Source organism: Saccopteryx leptura, chromosome 3 (assembly GCF_036850995.1).
Source record: "Saccopteryx leptura isolate mSacLep1 chromosome 3, mSacLep1_pri_phased_curated, whole genome shotgun sequence".
Taxonomy (NCBI): Eukaryota; Metazoa; Chordata; class Mammalia; order Chiroptera; family Emballonuridae; genus Saccopteryx; species Saccopteryx leptura.
In genome coordinates this window covers 117852029-117866682 of record NC_089505.1, presented here as the reverse complement: position 1 = coordinate 117866682, position 14654 = coordinate 117852029, and the positions used below count along the sequence as shown (strand labels likewise).

Here is a 14654-nt window from a genome sequence, read left to right as displayed (position 1 = left end):
AAAACTCTGAACCCCACTCAGTAGATCTGCTAGTAGTACAGCCAAGCCTTTCACTTCTTCTCACGGGCAAAGGGCATGTGCAAGTCTTCAGTTTTGCTTTTTGTCAATGGAAAGAAATAGTGAGTTCAATCCAAAGTGCGTTGGTCTGAGGCTCCATTCTTTGGCAAGCATGAATTTGGCACCCTGTCAGGTTCAGTGGCAGCCATGCCACTTTTAACCACCATCAAGACTGGTTACCTACACATCACCCTGGGCAGCTGAGACTGACTGGTCACCTGGGACATGCCACTGTAGATGCCATCTTGGCTAGACTCTAAGTTAGACCCAGAGACCCAAAATAGTGAAGCCATCAAATGCCCCGGGAACAGGAGGGGCACAGCTGAGCTCACCCTCAGCACCTTCCCAACCCCACCCTCCCACAAGCCCTCTGCTCCTAATCCCCAAGTTCCTTTTGACTACTGCCTATATCCACTGTGGCGGTGGGAAAGTGAAGAACATTAGAGGATTTGGCTTTTCATCTGAAATTCAGATTGTAGTAGAAACACTGCACCCTCCAGACTGAGGGGCCAGGACTACAAATCACCTGGAAGGAATAATCACTGACTAGAACAACAAAAGAGCAGAGTCCTCTGCAAACAGTGTGAGTGCCCAGAGGCAAAGGGAATTCCCCCCTACACACACACACACACACACACACACACACACACACACACACACACACACAAGCCTAGGCCACATCATCAGATCTTCTCCAAAGCATTCTCCAGTGAAAACTAGCACTGCCCTGTTATCTGCCTGAGAAACCCCATCAGTACACAGAAGGGGCAGAGACACTAGAAAACACGCCTTTCTCAGGACAACCAGTGACAAGCTATGTACCACAATTAAACCTAGCTTCCCTCTAACTGCTGGTCCTGGGCAAACAGAGGGGCTCACCTGATGGTAAGTCTGAAAGATCATACAGATGGAGCAGTGAGGGGCCTGCTGGGCCATGGTCTCATTGAATTCCTTCTCAGCCTCAAAATTCGGAGGTCGGTTCTGCCATAGTTGGCTCAAGGGCTTGGCCCAGGCCTCGGTCTCCTCAGCCTCCTCCTCGGGGGTCAGCTGTTCAGATGTCTCTAGATAAGGAAGCAGACATGAGTTAGCACATCCCTGGCTCTGCCTGGAGAGCAGATGAGCTCAATCAGGACTCTTGATCCCAGATTTGGACTAACCCCAAGATCCTACAGGTGATGAAGGCAGAGGGCAGAAGTGATTTTTAAGAAACTTGTCAATACTTGAAAAACATGCAGGGAGTCCTGCCTGCAGCCCGTTCTCTGGCCAGAATGAATTATGGTTTGTACTTTCCCTGTTGCCGCAGAAGTTCAGCAGCTCTCCTCACCGCTTCCAGCTGCCAGCATTGAACCCTCTCTGCCAAGGGCAGAGTGAAACACCACCTACAACAGTGTTACTGGCTGCATCCAATATGTCAGCAAGTCCAGTCCTTTGGCCTCACCAACCCTTCTGGCTCTACCTTAGAGGAGGGCAGAGTGTGTCTAAGATGAAGCCTTATCCCAGCCACAGGATTTAACACCTTGAGTCTAGACCAGAGACTGGCACATGGAGCAAGTCTAGCCCACTTGGGGAGCCAAGAACGCTTTTTGCATTTTCAAAGGGTTCGAGGAAAAAAGAATATGTAGCAGAGACATAGGCCTACAAAGCCTGAAATATTTACTATCTGGTCCGTTATAGACCCCTGGTCTAGAGAACAAATTTGTATCTCTTCATTAATCTAGACAGCAGAGCATATACATCACTGAGCCTCAGTACTGCCTGGGCAAGGACATCTTCCCAAAAGAAAGGGACACATTGCTGAATGGAAAACAAAAACCCGCTCACAAAACAAGACAGAAGTGTTAAAGATGCCCACTTCCCAGCTCCCCCAAATCAGTGAGAGATTGGCATAGCCCACCACCTCTCAGTAGAAACAAGGTCAAGAAAGTAAGGGAGACCCTATAACTCTAATGTTAGAGTGAATGAGGGCAATGATGGGCAGAAGCAGCAGCAAATATCAAAAGAAACTGATGCCCAAAGTGTTTCTCTAGATGCTCCCCAAGTCTGGCAAGCACATTCAAAGAAAGGTCCAAGTATAAAACATGTGACAGGAGCCTAGCTCTGTGCCAGGCCCACATGGGGCAGCTCATGGGGCCAGCCCTATGTGGGCATCAGCAATCCCCAGCTACAACCCCTCCAAGGATCTTCTTGGTTCTTCCCAGACAGAAGTGCTTTCCTAGAGGCCCTGCAGATCCATGCAGAGCAGCCCAGGAATGCGCTGGTATAAGCTTGCACTAGATGCCCATCTATTTTTTCACTTCTGATAGTTCCAGCTCAGGGCTCAGTGCAGATAAATAGTTATCTAGTCCACCTTTAAAGTCATGTTTAATTTAAAGGGATCTGGCAGCTGCCATGAGTGTGACCTCAGTGAGGGTACCATGGAATAGTGAAACAGATGTAGACAATTAAAATCAATCCCTACAAGCCCCATCGTCAGGCCCGGCCAGGAACCATGGTGCCAAACCAAAGCACAGATACTCTCTGCATCCTGGCCAAAGGAAGAGTGACCAAAACAGGACTGAAGAATCAGAAACAGCCCTGGCCGGTTGGCTCAGCGGTAGTGTCGGCCTAGCGTGCGGAGGACCTGGGTTCGATTCCCGGCCAGGGCACACAGGAGAAGCGCCCATTTGCTTCTCCACCCCTCCGCTGCGCCTTCCCCTCTGTCTCTCTCTTCCCCTCCCACAGTCAAGGCTCCATTGGAGCAAAGATGGCCCGGGCGCTGGGGATGGCTCTGTGGCCTCTGCCTCAGGCGCTAGAGTGGCTCTGGTCGCAACATGGCGACAGCCAGGAAGGGCAGAGCATCGCCCCCTGGTGGGCAGAGCGTTGCCCCTGGTGGGCGTGCCAGGTGGATCCCGGTCGGCGCATGCGGGAGTCTGTCTGACTGTCTCTCCCTGTTTCCAGCTTCAGAAAAATGCAAAAAAAAAAAAAAGAATCAGAAACAGACAGCCTGACAATCACAAGAGAAAAATTAATGCACTGACATCTGTTCTGTTTACAAAACCAGTAAGTGGCCACAAATCATTCCATTTGTGAATACTAAATGATGATGAGAAATGTTCACTATGTTCTGTGTAAACTGCAGGAGTCAAACATTTACAGTTTACATATATAAACCTTGATTGAGCTATACAGTTAAGATGTGTGCATTTCACTGAATATGGTATGTCTTGATCAAAAAAAACTTTTAAGTGGGGGAAGGACACACCAGGCTAAAAGAGACTAAAGAAACAAAAGTTCCAAATGTGTTACCCTAGTTTGGTTTGTACTGATGAAAGGAAAAAAGCTATAAAACACATTTTGCAGCTTAGCAGGAAAAAAATGAATCTGGACTGAAGACTGGAGGATATGAAATTACCACTTATTTTCCTAGGTGTGATAATATCGTGTTTATATAGGAGATAATACTTCTTAGGAGATGGCTATCATGTACTTCAAGTGAAATGACCGGATACCACTTACTTTCCTTACTTTCAAATGATAAGGCAACTATGTATGTAGTATGCATATAAACAATGCAAGTGGGGACAGAAAGCAATTATGGCAAAATGCTAATAACTGTGGAATGCAGGGCACAGGCACACAGTGTTCTTATTTTTCCAACTTTTCCACATTTGAAAGTTTTTATCATAAAAAGTTGGGGGGCTGTATATTACAATCTCAATTACATTATTCATTTATTTGAGAAAGAGAGAGAGGGGAAAGGAGAGAGAGGGAGGAGAGAGATGAAAAGCATCAACTCATGGTTGTGTCACTTTAGTTGTTCACTGATTGCTTTTCATACATGCCTTGGGGCGGGGAGGCTCAAGCGAGCCAGTGACCACATGCTCAAGCCAGCGACCTTGGATCATGGTGATGATCCCACGCTCAAGCTGGCAACCCCATGCTCAAATTGGTGAACCTGTGTTCAAGCCAGCAACCTTGGGGTTTCAAACCTGGAACTTCAGCATCCCAGGTCTATGCTCTATCCACTGCACTACCAATGGTCAGACTCAATTACATTATTATAAAAAGACACACATGGACATAATTTATTATCTGACCGAGAATCAGTAAGATTAACTCATTAAAATGTTCATAGTGATCACCTTTACAGGGTAATTTTGTTGTCCTCTTAAACTTTTCTGCTGTTCTGATTTTCTGGAACCTATTATTACTTTAAAACATGATGGAGAAATCATGAAGCTAAGCTGTTGCTACTCAGAAAACTTAACGCCCCTTTCTGGGCTGGAGGAAGATCAGAGGACTTAAGATTGCCTCAAGATCTGGCCTATTTCTAACCATATGATCTTAAGACACTTTCCCCACCCAGCTTATAAACCTTCTACCAAGGAAAACAGTAGAGATGGGCAGTGACATCAGAACAAAAAGAACGTGGGGCCTGTGGAGCAGAAGGCTGATGAGGCTCTGGACGTTCCCACCCAGCCCACAGCACCAGGAAGGACAGGAAAGAGTCGGAAAGGGCCTGCCATCAGCCGAGAGTAACAGAGGTTCACTGGCACTAATCTTACTGGATCTCTGGGCTCCAGGCAGCACAGGAGATCACACTGTGCTGATAACAGTCACTTCCAGGTTCTCTACATCCCTGCCTACACCCCATCTGTCTCCTTCCCAGGATCCTCTTCCTCCTCTGTTCTCCTAACCCCAGCCTCCGCTCACTGCCCACTACACCACTCCCTGAGTGACCATATTTACTCATGAAGGTATCACAGACCACCTCCGTACACCCCAAGTCTACACCCTCCAGACACTGAACAGAGGTTTTTCCAAAGCCAACCACAGCTGGAAACTAAGGAGGCACTTAACTCATGCCTCTCCCTTCCCTACCACCCTCACAACTCCACATCCAATCACCAAATCCAGCTGACTTTACCTTCTCAACATCTTCACTATATCCCCTTCCCCCATCCCTACTTCCACCATCCTATTCAGACCCTCAAATCTCAAAAAGACCCTGACAAAAAACCATTTGATCATCTCAAAGCTACCTGCAAGATGCAAACAGGAGGAGCAATCTTTTTCATGTAAAAAAGACTAAATGGTTAGTTACTCTTCTGCTTCAAAGGCTTCTGAATGCCAAAGAGAAAAAGTCCTCGCTCATTAGCCTCACAATAACCACACCCATCACTCAACATTCCTTCAATTCTTATACCAGCCACACTAAGTTGGTTCTTCTGAATACTATGAATCTTCCTATTTTTCTTCTTCAATGGTTACTCAAGCTGTACCCCTGCCTGGATTACCATTTCCTTCCTTTAGATCTGTTTTCCTGTCAATGTGCCCTACTACCTGGTGAGGGCCCCCCCCAGGGCACAGACACATGTTATCTTTGTAGCCCATTCAGCACAGGGCTTGGCCTAGGTGACAGAATCTGTCATCTTAAAAAAAAAAAACAGTTTTGTACCTCCTAGGAGAAGAAAGGGAAGAACCTACAAGCATTTATCCTGCATTAGGAACATTCCAAGACACTCAACATATAATGAAGTGTGATAATAAATTAGGTGTCAAAAGAAATCCTGCCCTGTTTACGGAGTATTTGGAGGAAAAGCTAGGCCAAAGGCCCACCTCAGCTCTTAGCTTGGCCTCCCGTGACCCATCAGACCAAGCCCCAAGGCGGTGAGCTGCTCTCCCAGGGGAAGAGAGAAGACAACACTTACCATCATCACTGACACAATCCTGCAGCACAAGCGGGTGGTGGCGGGGAAGCTTGCTTAAGGGCTGACGTCGGCCCTTAGACTTCTTATTCTCCCCCAGGGAAAACATGTATTCATCCGCAACCTGGGCAAACCATAATTAGGAGTCAAATTGGTCTTGTCTCCACTTGGGGACACAGCAAAAGTTAGTCTTACAATGAAAATCGAGGGAAGGAGCAGGCAGAGAAAGACACAAAAAATAGAAACCAAACATAGAAAACACCCGTCTTAGAAAAACAAAATGACAATGCCTTGATGCAAACCAGTCTAAACTAGGATTATGTAAACATTTTAGAGCAAAATTTGTGCCTAGTCTCTCTCTTCCCCTCCCGCAGCCAAGGCTCCATTGGAGCAAAGATGGCCCGGGCGCTGGGGACGGCTCTGTGGCCTCTGCCTCAGTTGCTAGAGTGGCTCTGGTTGCAACAGTGCAACGCCCCAGATGGGCAGAGCATCACACCCTGGTTGGCATGCCGGGTGGATCCCGGTCGGGCGTATGCGGGAGTCTGACTGCCTCCCCGTTTCCAGCTTCAGAAAAAGAAAAAAATAAATAATAAATAAATAAACCTACTCTAGCTCTAAAAGACAGTCATGACCTCAACCCTAAGTCACTGTCATGAGACTGCATCTGAGAGCCCAACAGAAACTCAGATGCCCCTCTTCTTGGACCAGAAGGCCAGAAGCACCTGTTATAAAGTGCCAGGCAGCTGGGTCATCTCGGTTTGAAAGGTTAGAGAACATTCAAGGAGTGAGGAACGGTTGACCCATTAAAGGTAAAACAGGCCAACTTCTCCTAAGGCACTGTGGAGGCCTCAGCTCAGGCTAACGCCACTCATCCCTCATCTCCAGGGGAGAGTATCAGCCAGGACAGAGCCATCTGCACCTCTGGTCTCCCTGCAAAAGGAAAGGTTGACTTCATGCTTCATTTACATAATGTCAGAGCAAATGTAATGAGGTTTAAGATGTACAGGACTGAGTCAGTAATAACACAGAAGCGTTTCTTTCTAATCCACCTATTTAAAAATCTTTGTTATATCAACATTAGGAGACATGGGTTAAGTACAATCTATTAACCAAGGAAATGAGGCCTGAAAGAAGGTCCCTTTGCAACTATGACAGACACCAATGCCTTCAAGTGCTGCAGAGACGAGACAGCACTCAGTGCCACCTTGGCCTGGGCCTACAAACACCGTGTGCGACCTCACAGCACCTGAGAATGTTAAGAACAGAGTCTACTCTTCCAAACATAAAATTAACCAAGTGTCAGTATCCATGTGCCCATTCATTCAAGAAAGATTTACTGAGAAGATGGAGTGCAAACGTTTGCCCAGGAAAGGAAGGTGTGAAGAAATGGTCTAACAGGACATGATCCCACTTACAGGGGTGATGGTGACTCAGGGGGAAGGAATGTGCTAGAAGAGTGAGGACGTTAGGAACTTCTTACTACTGATGTCCATGAAGAAGACCCAGATGATCAGAGACTTTTAATCAGCTCTAAACCACATTGATTAGTGCTAGTGGTTTCCAAATGTACATCAAAAAGGCCCTCGAGAGCCTCCATTAGTGAACAGGCAGGGCCAACCAGAACTGCCCTGCTTTTGACTTGTTTTTTAAAGGATTAAGATTTCACTTAGCCTGACCTGTGGTGGTGCAGTGGATAAAGCGTCGACCTGGAAATGCTGAGGTCGCCAGTTCGAAACCCTGGGCTTGCCTGGTCAAGGCACATATGGGAGTTGATGCTTCCAGCTCCTCCCCCACCCCTTCTCTCTCTATGTCTTTCCTTTCTCTCTCTCCTTTCTAAAATGAATAAATAAAAATTAAAAAAAAAAAAAAGATTTCACTTAAACAAACTGTTCTTTAGCTAAAACAAACTGAAAAACTCACACTCATCAAATTTGACAGTGCTATAAAAGAAAACAAAATTTAAGGACACGAAAACCCCCCCCCCATATGTATACTTATTAATCCATTATACATACTAAGGTACTTCTGCAAGTTTTCAAACAAAAATAAACTGCAGAAGGATTTTTAAAGTTCCATTATTTATTCCTGCACCTCAGTAATCTTGTATCCCCCTTTGAAGACCAGCTACATGACTGGCCTAAACCTGGGAAGTGGCAGAAACAAGGAAGTTAAGGAATAAGGATGAAAGAAGCAGAGGTGGTGGGGATTTCTAGCCTGAGTCACCAAGGGAGACTTAAGAGAACTCGTGTGGATGAAGGCGAGTAGTAAAAGCCGAGTTAAGCACACTGCATGTGGTTCACACAGCCCGGTATCTGTGGGTCCTTCATTTGCCCAGAGGCTTAATAAGAAATTCAGACAGGAGGTTCATAGAAGAGGTTCGAGTAAGAGCCACTGACCTGGGAATCCTCAACATCAGGTTCAGAATTAAAATCATGGAAGTATATAAGATCCTCAATGGAAGAAAAGCTGACTGGAGACCGAGCTTTCCAGGACAGGAGGAAGAAGAGAAAAAAAGAGATTTAGAAGCAGACTGGTAGGAGGAACACAAGAAAGAAAAGGGGAGGGTTTCCAGGAGGGAAAATCCACAGGGGGACAAAGAATACAGAACTGCTGGGCAGGAAGTGCCCCACGCACTTGGCGTGTGGGTGGTGTCAGGGCTTTTTCTGAGAGAAATTCCATCAGACAGAGAGTAAATACTTCACAGAGGCTATTTTTGAGAAGATCAAGGGAAGGAATTACTACAGTTTGAGAAGGAAATTTCCTCCAATTACATTTTAGGATAGGGGCGGTGTATGGTTTTACAGACAGAGAGGAAAGCTTGTGAAAGGACATTTGTACTAGGATGTGTGATAAACAAAATGATCCCCCAAAGATAAGCAGTCCTAATACCTGTGAATATGTTAACATGACAAAGAATTATTAAGGTTGCTAATTAGATGACCTAAAATAGTAGAGCAATCCTGAATTATCTAGGTGGGCCCACATTATCAAACTATGCTTAATAATGGAAGAGTCAGGGCCCTGGCCAGATGGCTTGTTTTATTAGAGCATGGCTCTGAAGCAGAGGTTGCTGGTTTGATCTCTAGTCAGGGCACAGAAGTAACAGACCAATGTTCCTGTCTCCCCCCCCTCCCCCCCCGTTTCTCTCTCTCTAAAATTAATAAAAATTTTAAACTATAATAATAATAATGGAAGAGTCAGTGTCAGAATGACATGATGCCAGAAAGAGCTGGCCAGATGTTGCTGCCTTTAACAATGGAAGGCGGCCACAGGCCAGGGGATGTGGGTGCCCTGTAGAAGCTGGAAAAGACAGGGATTCAGTCCTCAACGTAGAGCATCCGGGAAGGCCACAGTTCTGCGGACACTGACTTTAGCACAGTGAGGCCCATTTCAGACTTGAACTGAACAACTAGAAAACAATAAATTTGTGTTGTTTTAAGACTTGAAGTTTGTGGTTAATTTGTTAAAGCAATAACAGAAAATAAATATGGGATAGGAGGTAGAGACAGATCACTTTATATAGGTCCAAGTACTGGAGGAAATAGAGAGGTCAAGAAAGGGGAAGATGTATTTATTCACATTTGTTTATTCCAAGTGCCTCCTATTCACCCAGCAACCCTACTCAGTATCTAAGCTTGGTGGCATGGCAATGCAGAGACAGGTGAGACGTCTTTAACCCTGAAAAGCTTATGACCCGAACAGATGGTAGACTTGATGTGTGAGTCTAAAGTCTATACCTTTTCCACTGCCATCATGCTACTTCTGACTAAAGTAGTCAGGTCTATTCAAATATTTGAAGATCTTCCCACATTTTTTCATCATCTGGCTAAATGTTCCTCCTGCTACGGGGTATCCACACCTTCTCAGTGTTGCCTGCCTCTCCCTGCAACGTGCTCCGATTTCTAAATTCCCTCAGTATATAGCAGAAACCCCAGTTCAACCGACCAGCTGTGGGAAGTATATAAGTAGCAACCCACCAGTAAAATGGGAGTAAGGAGTGCTGCCCCACAGGTCTCTGTGAGGAAGTAGTGGGAGAACATGTAGGTCTCCCAGGACCCTGCCCACATGAGAGCTGAAGCTCAAGCCCCCAGTTCTCTGTGCCTCCTTCTAAAATCGGGCACTCAGGGCCAAAGTCAAGGTTCCTGAGGGGGCTTGCTCTGTACAGAGAACCAGTTGTTCTCTCCTTGTTTTGGAAACTCACTTTTTCAGAGCAGCTTAAACTAACACACGAACATTGCTGTGGCTCAGTGTGTACTTAAATGAAATCTCTAAGGCTTTGGTACTTCAGTAATCAGTTAACCAAGGTGCTTTCAGCAGGGCTCTTGACAGAAGAGTGGAACATAAACTCAATAGCAAGAGGCCCAAATTACACCTTGGGGGATGGTTAAAGTGGGGGTAGGGGGGCACACAGGGTGCTCTTAGAAATCCAGCTGTTTCCATTTCCAAATATAGAGACAGTGTTACCAGACTTGACCAGGGACAGGCGAAGTGGTTCAGCTTCTTCCCTACAGCTTGACTGTCAGTCCCCCACTCCACTCTATCAATTATCCTGATGTCAGCTTCTCACTGACACTAAACTTCCATTCTTTCCCTGCTTACAGAAGGCTCATGCGCCAAGCCGTACTGGTACATGTGGGGACCGTACTGGTGCCTCAAGAAGCAAGGCTAAATGTGGCACAGGGCCTAGACCATAGTAGCTCCTCTTCCTCACCAACCTATGATAACTGTACTGAGACCAAGATAGTGTCATAGTGCCATAAAAAGCTAAGTATAACAGAGATTCAAAGGAGAAAAAAGGGAAGTAGATGGACAGCAATGAAAGGTTTCTTTCTATTTTTTTTTTTTAAAGAAGTGTTTTTGAGCCTGATCAGGTGGAGGACCCTGGTTTGAAAACCCAAGGTCACCGGCTTGAGTGCGGGCTCATCCGACTTGAGTGTGGCATCACAGACATGACCCCGTGGTTGCTGGCTTGAGCCCAAAGGTCGCTGGCTTGAAGCCCAAAGTCATTAGTTTGAGCAAGGGATCATTCGCTCTGCATTTCCATATGTGCTCCCCAATCAAGGCACATATGATAAAGCAATCAATGAACAACTAAGGTGCTGCAACGAAGAACTGATGTTTCTCGTCTCTCTTCCTGTCTATCCCTATCTACACCTTTCTCTGACTCTCTGTCTCTGTCAAAAAATTTTTTAGGCCCTAGCCGGTTGGCTCAGCGGTAGAGCGTCGGCCTGGCGTGCGGGAGGGACCCGGGTTCGATTCCCGGCCAGGGCACATAGGAGAAGCGCCCATTTGCTTCTCCACCCCCCCTTCCTCTCTGTCTCTCTCTTCCCCTCCCGCAGCCAAGGCTCCATTGGAGCAAAGATGGCCCGGGCGCTGGGGATGGCTCCTTGGCCTCTGCCCCAGGCGCTAGAGTGGCTCTGGTTGCGGCAGAGCGACGCCCCGGAGGGGCAGAGCGTCGCCCCCTGGTGGGCGTGCCGGGTGGATCCTGGTCGGGCGCATGCGGAAGTCTGTCTGTCTCTCCCTGTTTCCAGCTTCAGAAAAAATACAAAAAAAAAAATTTTTTTAAAGTGTTTTCTGAAATTTCTGAAAATTTTATTTATTGATTTTAGAGAGGAAGGTAGAGAGAAATAAACACTGATTTGTTGTTCTACTAATTTATGCATTCATTGGTTGATTCTTTTATGTGCCCTGACTGGTATCAAACCCACAACCTTGGTGTATGGGGACAACACTCTAACCAGCTGGGTTACCTAGGCCAGGGGAAAGGTTTCTAAGAGTAGTGGCTTTTGCAAAGGGCTGGCCTCCCAGCAAGCAGAGGTATGTATCTGACTGTCCCTGGAAACGCACGCAGACAACTCCATCTCCATCTACCATGTGCAGCCTGGTGACGGCTGCACAACGTGACTGCAGTTAAGGCCACTAAACTGTACACTGAACTGTCATGTTAAAATGACAGCTTTTATGTCACACACATAGTATTTTATCACAGTTAAAAAACAAATGAACCCAACCTCAGTCACCCCTCCTGTCTCCACGTGTGCTGGAGACCCACTCCCCGCCCCTCAGCCCTCCAGGATCCAGCCCCGTCCCTGACTCTGGACATTCCTTGTTATTTCTCCTAGCTCTTCTAAACCTCTGGCCGCTCTTTTCCTTCTCCTTCCTGGGCCCTCCCCTCCACCCAGATGTAAAAACTGTTCCTCACTCTTCACTTGTGAACTCTTCCATGCACACTGACACCCAACTGGTGAGTCCCAAACCAAAGGACTCCCTCTCCTAAGCTTCAGATCTGTATACACATCTCTGGTCTACCTCACAAACTGGGCACACTCAGTATGCCCCACACTGATCTCACCTCCTGAGCCACGCCCATTACCATATCATTTTTCTTATAATTTTTGTCTTCCACTGATGCACCCTCACCCACCCAACAGCTCAAGCCAGAATCCCAAGTCCGCCCCGGTGCTGCCCTGAGTCCACGGCCACCCTCCGTGCCTGTGCTCTTGCCTTCGGAACAGCTCCAGGCCACCTCCACCTGTCTCCACCGTCTCCACCCCACAGCTCAGGTCCTCACTACCCCGTTTTCAGGAACAGGGTCCAAATTGGTTTTCCTATTACAAAGCCTTTTTCTTCCTTTCCTGAAGTAGAAATATTTGACTATAAAAATGACGTTACGGTTCGATCCCTGGTCAGGGCACATACAGAAACAGCTCAATGTTCCTGTCTCTCTCTCCTTGCCTTCCTCTTATAAAAAAAAAAAAAGTCAATCACAAAAAATATTCAAACAATTTATAAATATAGGATGTAAAAATCACCCATAATTATACCATCAAGAGAACCTCTGCTGTTTCTAATTTTGCCTCCTTCCTCCCCTCAAAAAACCTTCATAGTTCTTCCAAAATCATCTTATAAAACATCAGTAAAGACCTTAAAAAACCCTTCACTGGACAATCTCTAGAACTGACATGGTTTGCTAGGTAAGCCAATGGAGGGGAAAAAGAGGGGAACTGCCCTGGAGAAAGGCGGGCTGAAGACACAGGATAAAAAAAATGTCAAGTGTGAGACTAATCAAACCTCGACTCAAACTAACCTACCGTAAAATAAGTTTTTACACAACTGGGAAACTTTGATTACGGAGTGTGTATTAAATGATGCTAAAGAATTTTTGTAATTTTGCCCTGGCCGGGTACCTCAGTTGGTTATAGCATCGTCCCAGTGTGCCAAGGTTGTGGTTTCAAACCCCCAGGAAGGGCACATACAACAATCTACCAATGAATGTATATATAAGTTGAACAACAAATTGATATCTCCTTTTCTCTCCCTCCCCCCCTTTCTTTCTAAAATCAATAAATAGCCTGATCGGTGGTGGCACAATGGATTAGCATCGACCTAGATGCTGGTTGCTGGTTTGAAGGTCACTAGTTCTGAGCGCAGGGTCACTGGCTTGAGTCAGGGAATTGTCCACACAATCGCAAAACTCACCTACCAGCTTGAGCCCAAACGTCATGGGCTTGAGCAAGGGGACACTGGCTCAGCCCCAGTCAAGGCACATATGAGAAACAATCAATGAACTAAAGTGAAAGCAACAACGAGTTGATGCTTCTCACCCTCCCCCTTCCTTTCCCTCTCACTCTCTCAAAAAAACAAATAAATAAAAATTCATATTTTTTAGAGATACACACTGAAGTGGGGAAAAAAATGACATGTTATCTCAGATTTGCTTTGAAATACTTCAGCAAATAAAAAAAGGATAGATGAAGCAAATGTGACAAGGTACTGACTACTGTCAAGCAGGCGTGGTGAAAAGAATTTGTGGGTTCATTGTATTATTCTGTACGCATCTTTGTGCATTTAAAAGATGTATTCTGGACAACTTCAACCTCCAAAACCACATGGTGGGGAATCTCCCACTGCTTCCCATGCCTCAAATCTAAAGTCAAATTGCCTCACAAAGCAGAGCCTCCATGGATCTGGGTCCTGACTCACTCCACCGACACCTCCCGGGGCTGCTCCAGTCCCATATGCCTGAGGCAAACAGAACCACTGTAGATCCCCCCTAAACCCCTCTGCTCTGACTCTGGCATGTGCTACCACCACCACCATGCAGCACACTCCTCTTCCAGATTCCCTCTCCAATTTCATTCTGCCCGCCTGGCATGTATCTGCCAACCTCAGGCCTAGCTAAAATGCTGTTCCTCTGCAGTCTCCCTGAACACCTCACCCCAGCCCCAGGCTGAGCGGCACACTATTCTACTTTGCCACAACATGGATCACCAGGTCCTTGAATTATTTGCTCAATCTGTCTACTTGTCTAGACTGTGAGCTTCTTGAAGGCACAGCCCTAGCCCAGAGTAGGCATGCCATAAATGATGACAGAGTAAAGCAAAGAGGCAGCTGCCAAGATATTTTTAGAGATTCTAAACTAGTTCAAAGATGCCAGCACATTGGGAAGTGGGGGGAGATGGTTGGTACGGAGTAGAGAATCACTACCATGTGATAGCCAAGAAGTCCATACAGAAATAAAAAGGAGCTAGGAAGGAACTCAACAGTCTATGAGCAGAAGTTAATCGGCATGTCTGAGAGCAGCCTCCTGCCCAGCATATTTCCCCATGGAGCAATTCCTGGCTTTTCTCCCCAGCCCTGAGCCGTTCTCCCCAGTGAGCCTCACTTCGCCAGGACCTGCCTTTGGCAGCAGCCCAAAGCACATGGAAGACGAGTGGAAACACTGCCATGATGAGAGGCACCGGCGTCCTCCAGGACTGCCTGGGACCAGGGAGATAATCTGTCTCAATGAGGTAAATGAGCAGCAGGGCCATTTGGCCACAGGTTAAATCCACTTTCCTCCATCATTTTAACTGGTAACAAAGTGACACTCTGAGCTCCATATGCTCAGGCCTCTATCCATTTCCTAAT

General features: G+C 46.5%; 1 protein-coding gene across 3 annotated transcripts in view; it reads right to left on the bottom strand.

Annotated features, from left to right (window-relative positions):
- The window catches only part of KDM4A (lysine demethylase 4A), a 47009-nt gene that overhangs the window by 14109 nt on the left and 18246 nt on the right, over nucleotides 1-14654 (bottom strand). For all 3 annotated transcript variants that reach the window (XM_066376073.1, XM_066376074.1, XM_066376075.1), the window contains 2 exons: nucleotides 5748-5868; nucleotides 937-1118 (listed from right to left, as the gene is read on the bottom strand). In XM_066376073.1, coding sequence (XP_066232170.1) covers nucleotides 937-1118; nucleotides 5748-5868 — 303 coding nt within the window. The remainder of the gene's footprint in view (nucleotides 1-936; nucleotides 1119-5747; nucleotides 5869-14654) is intronic.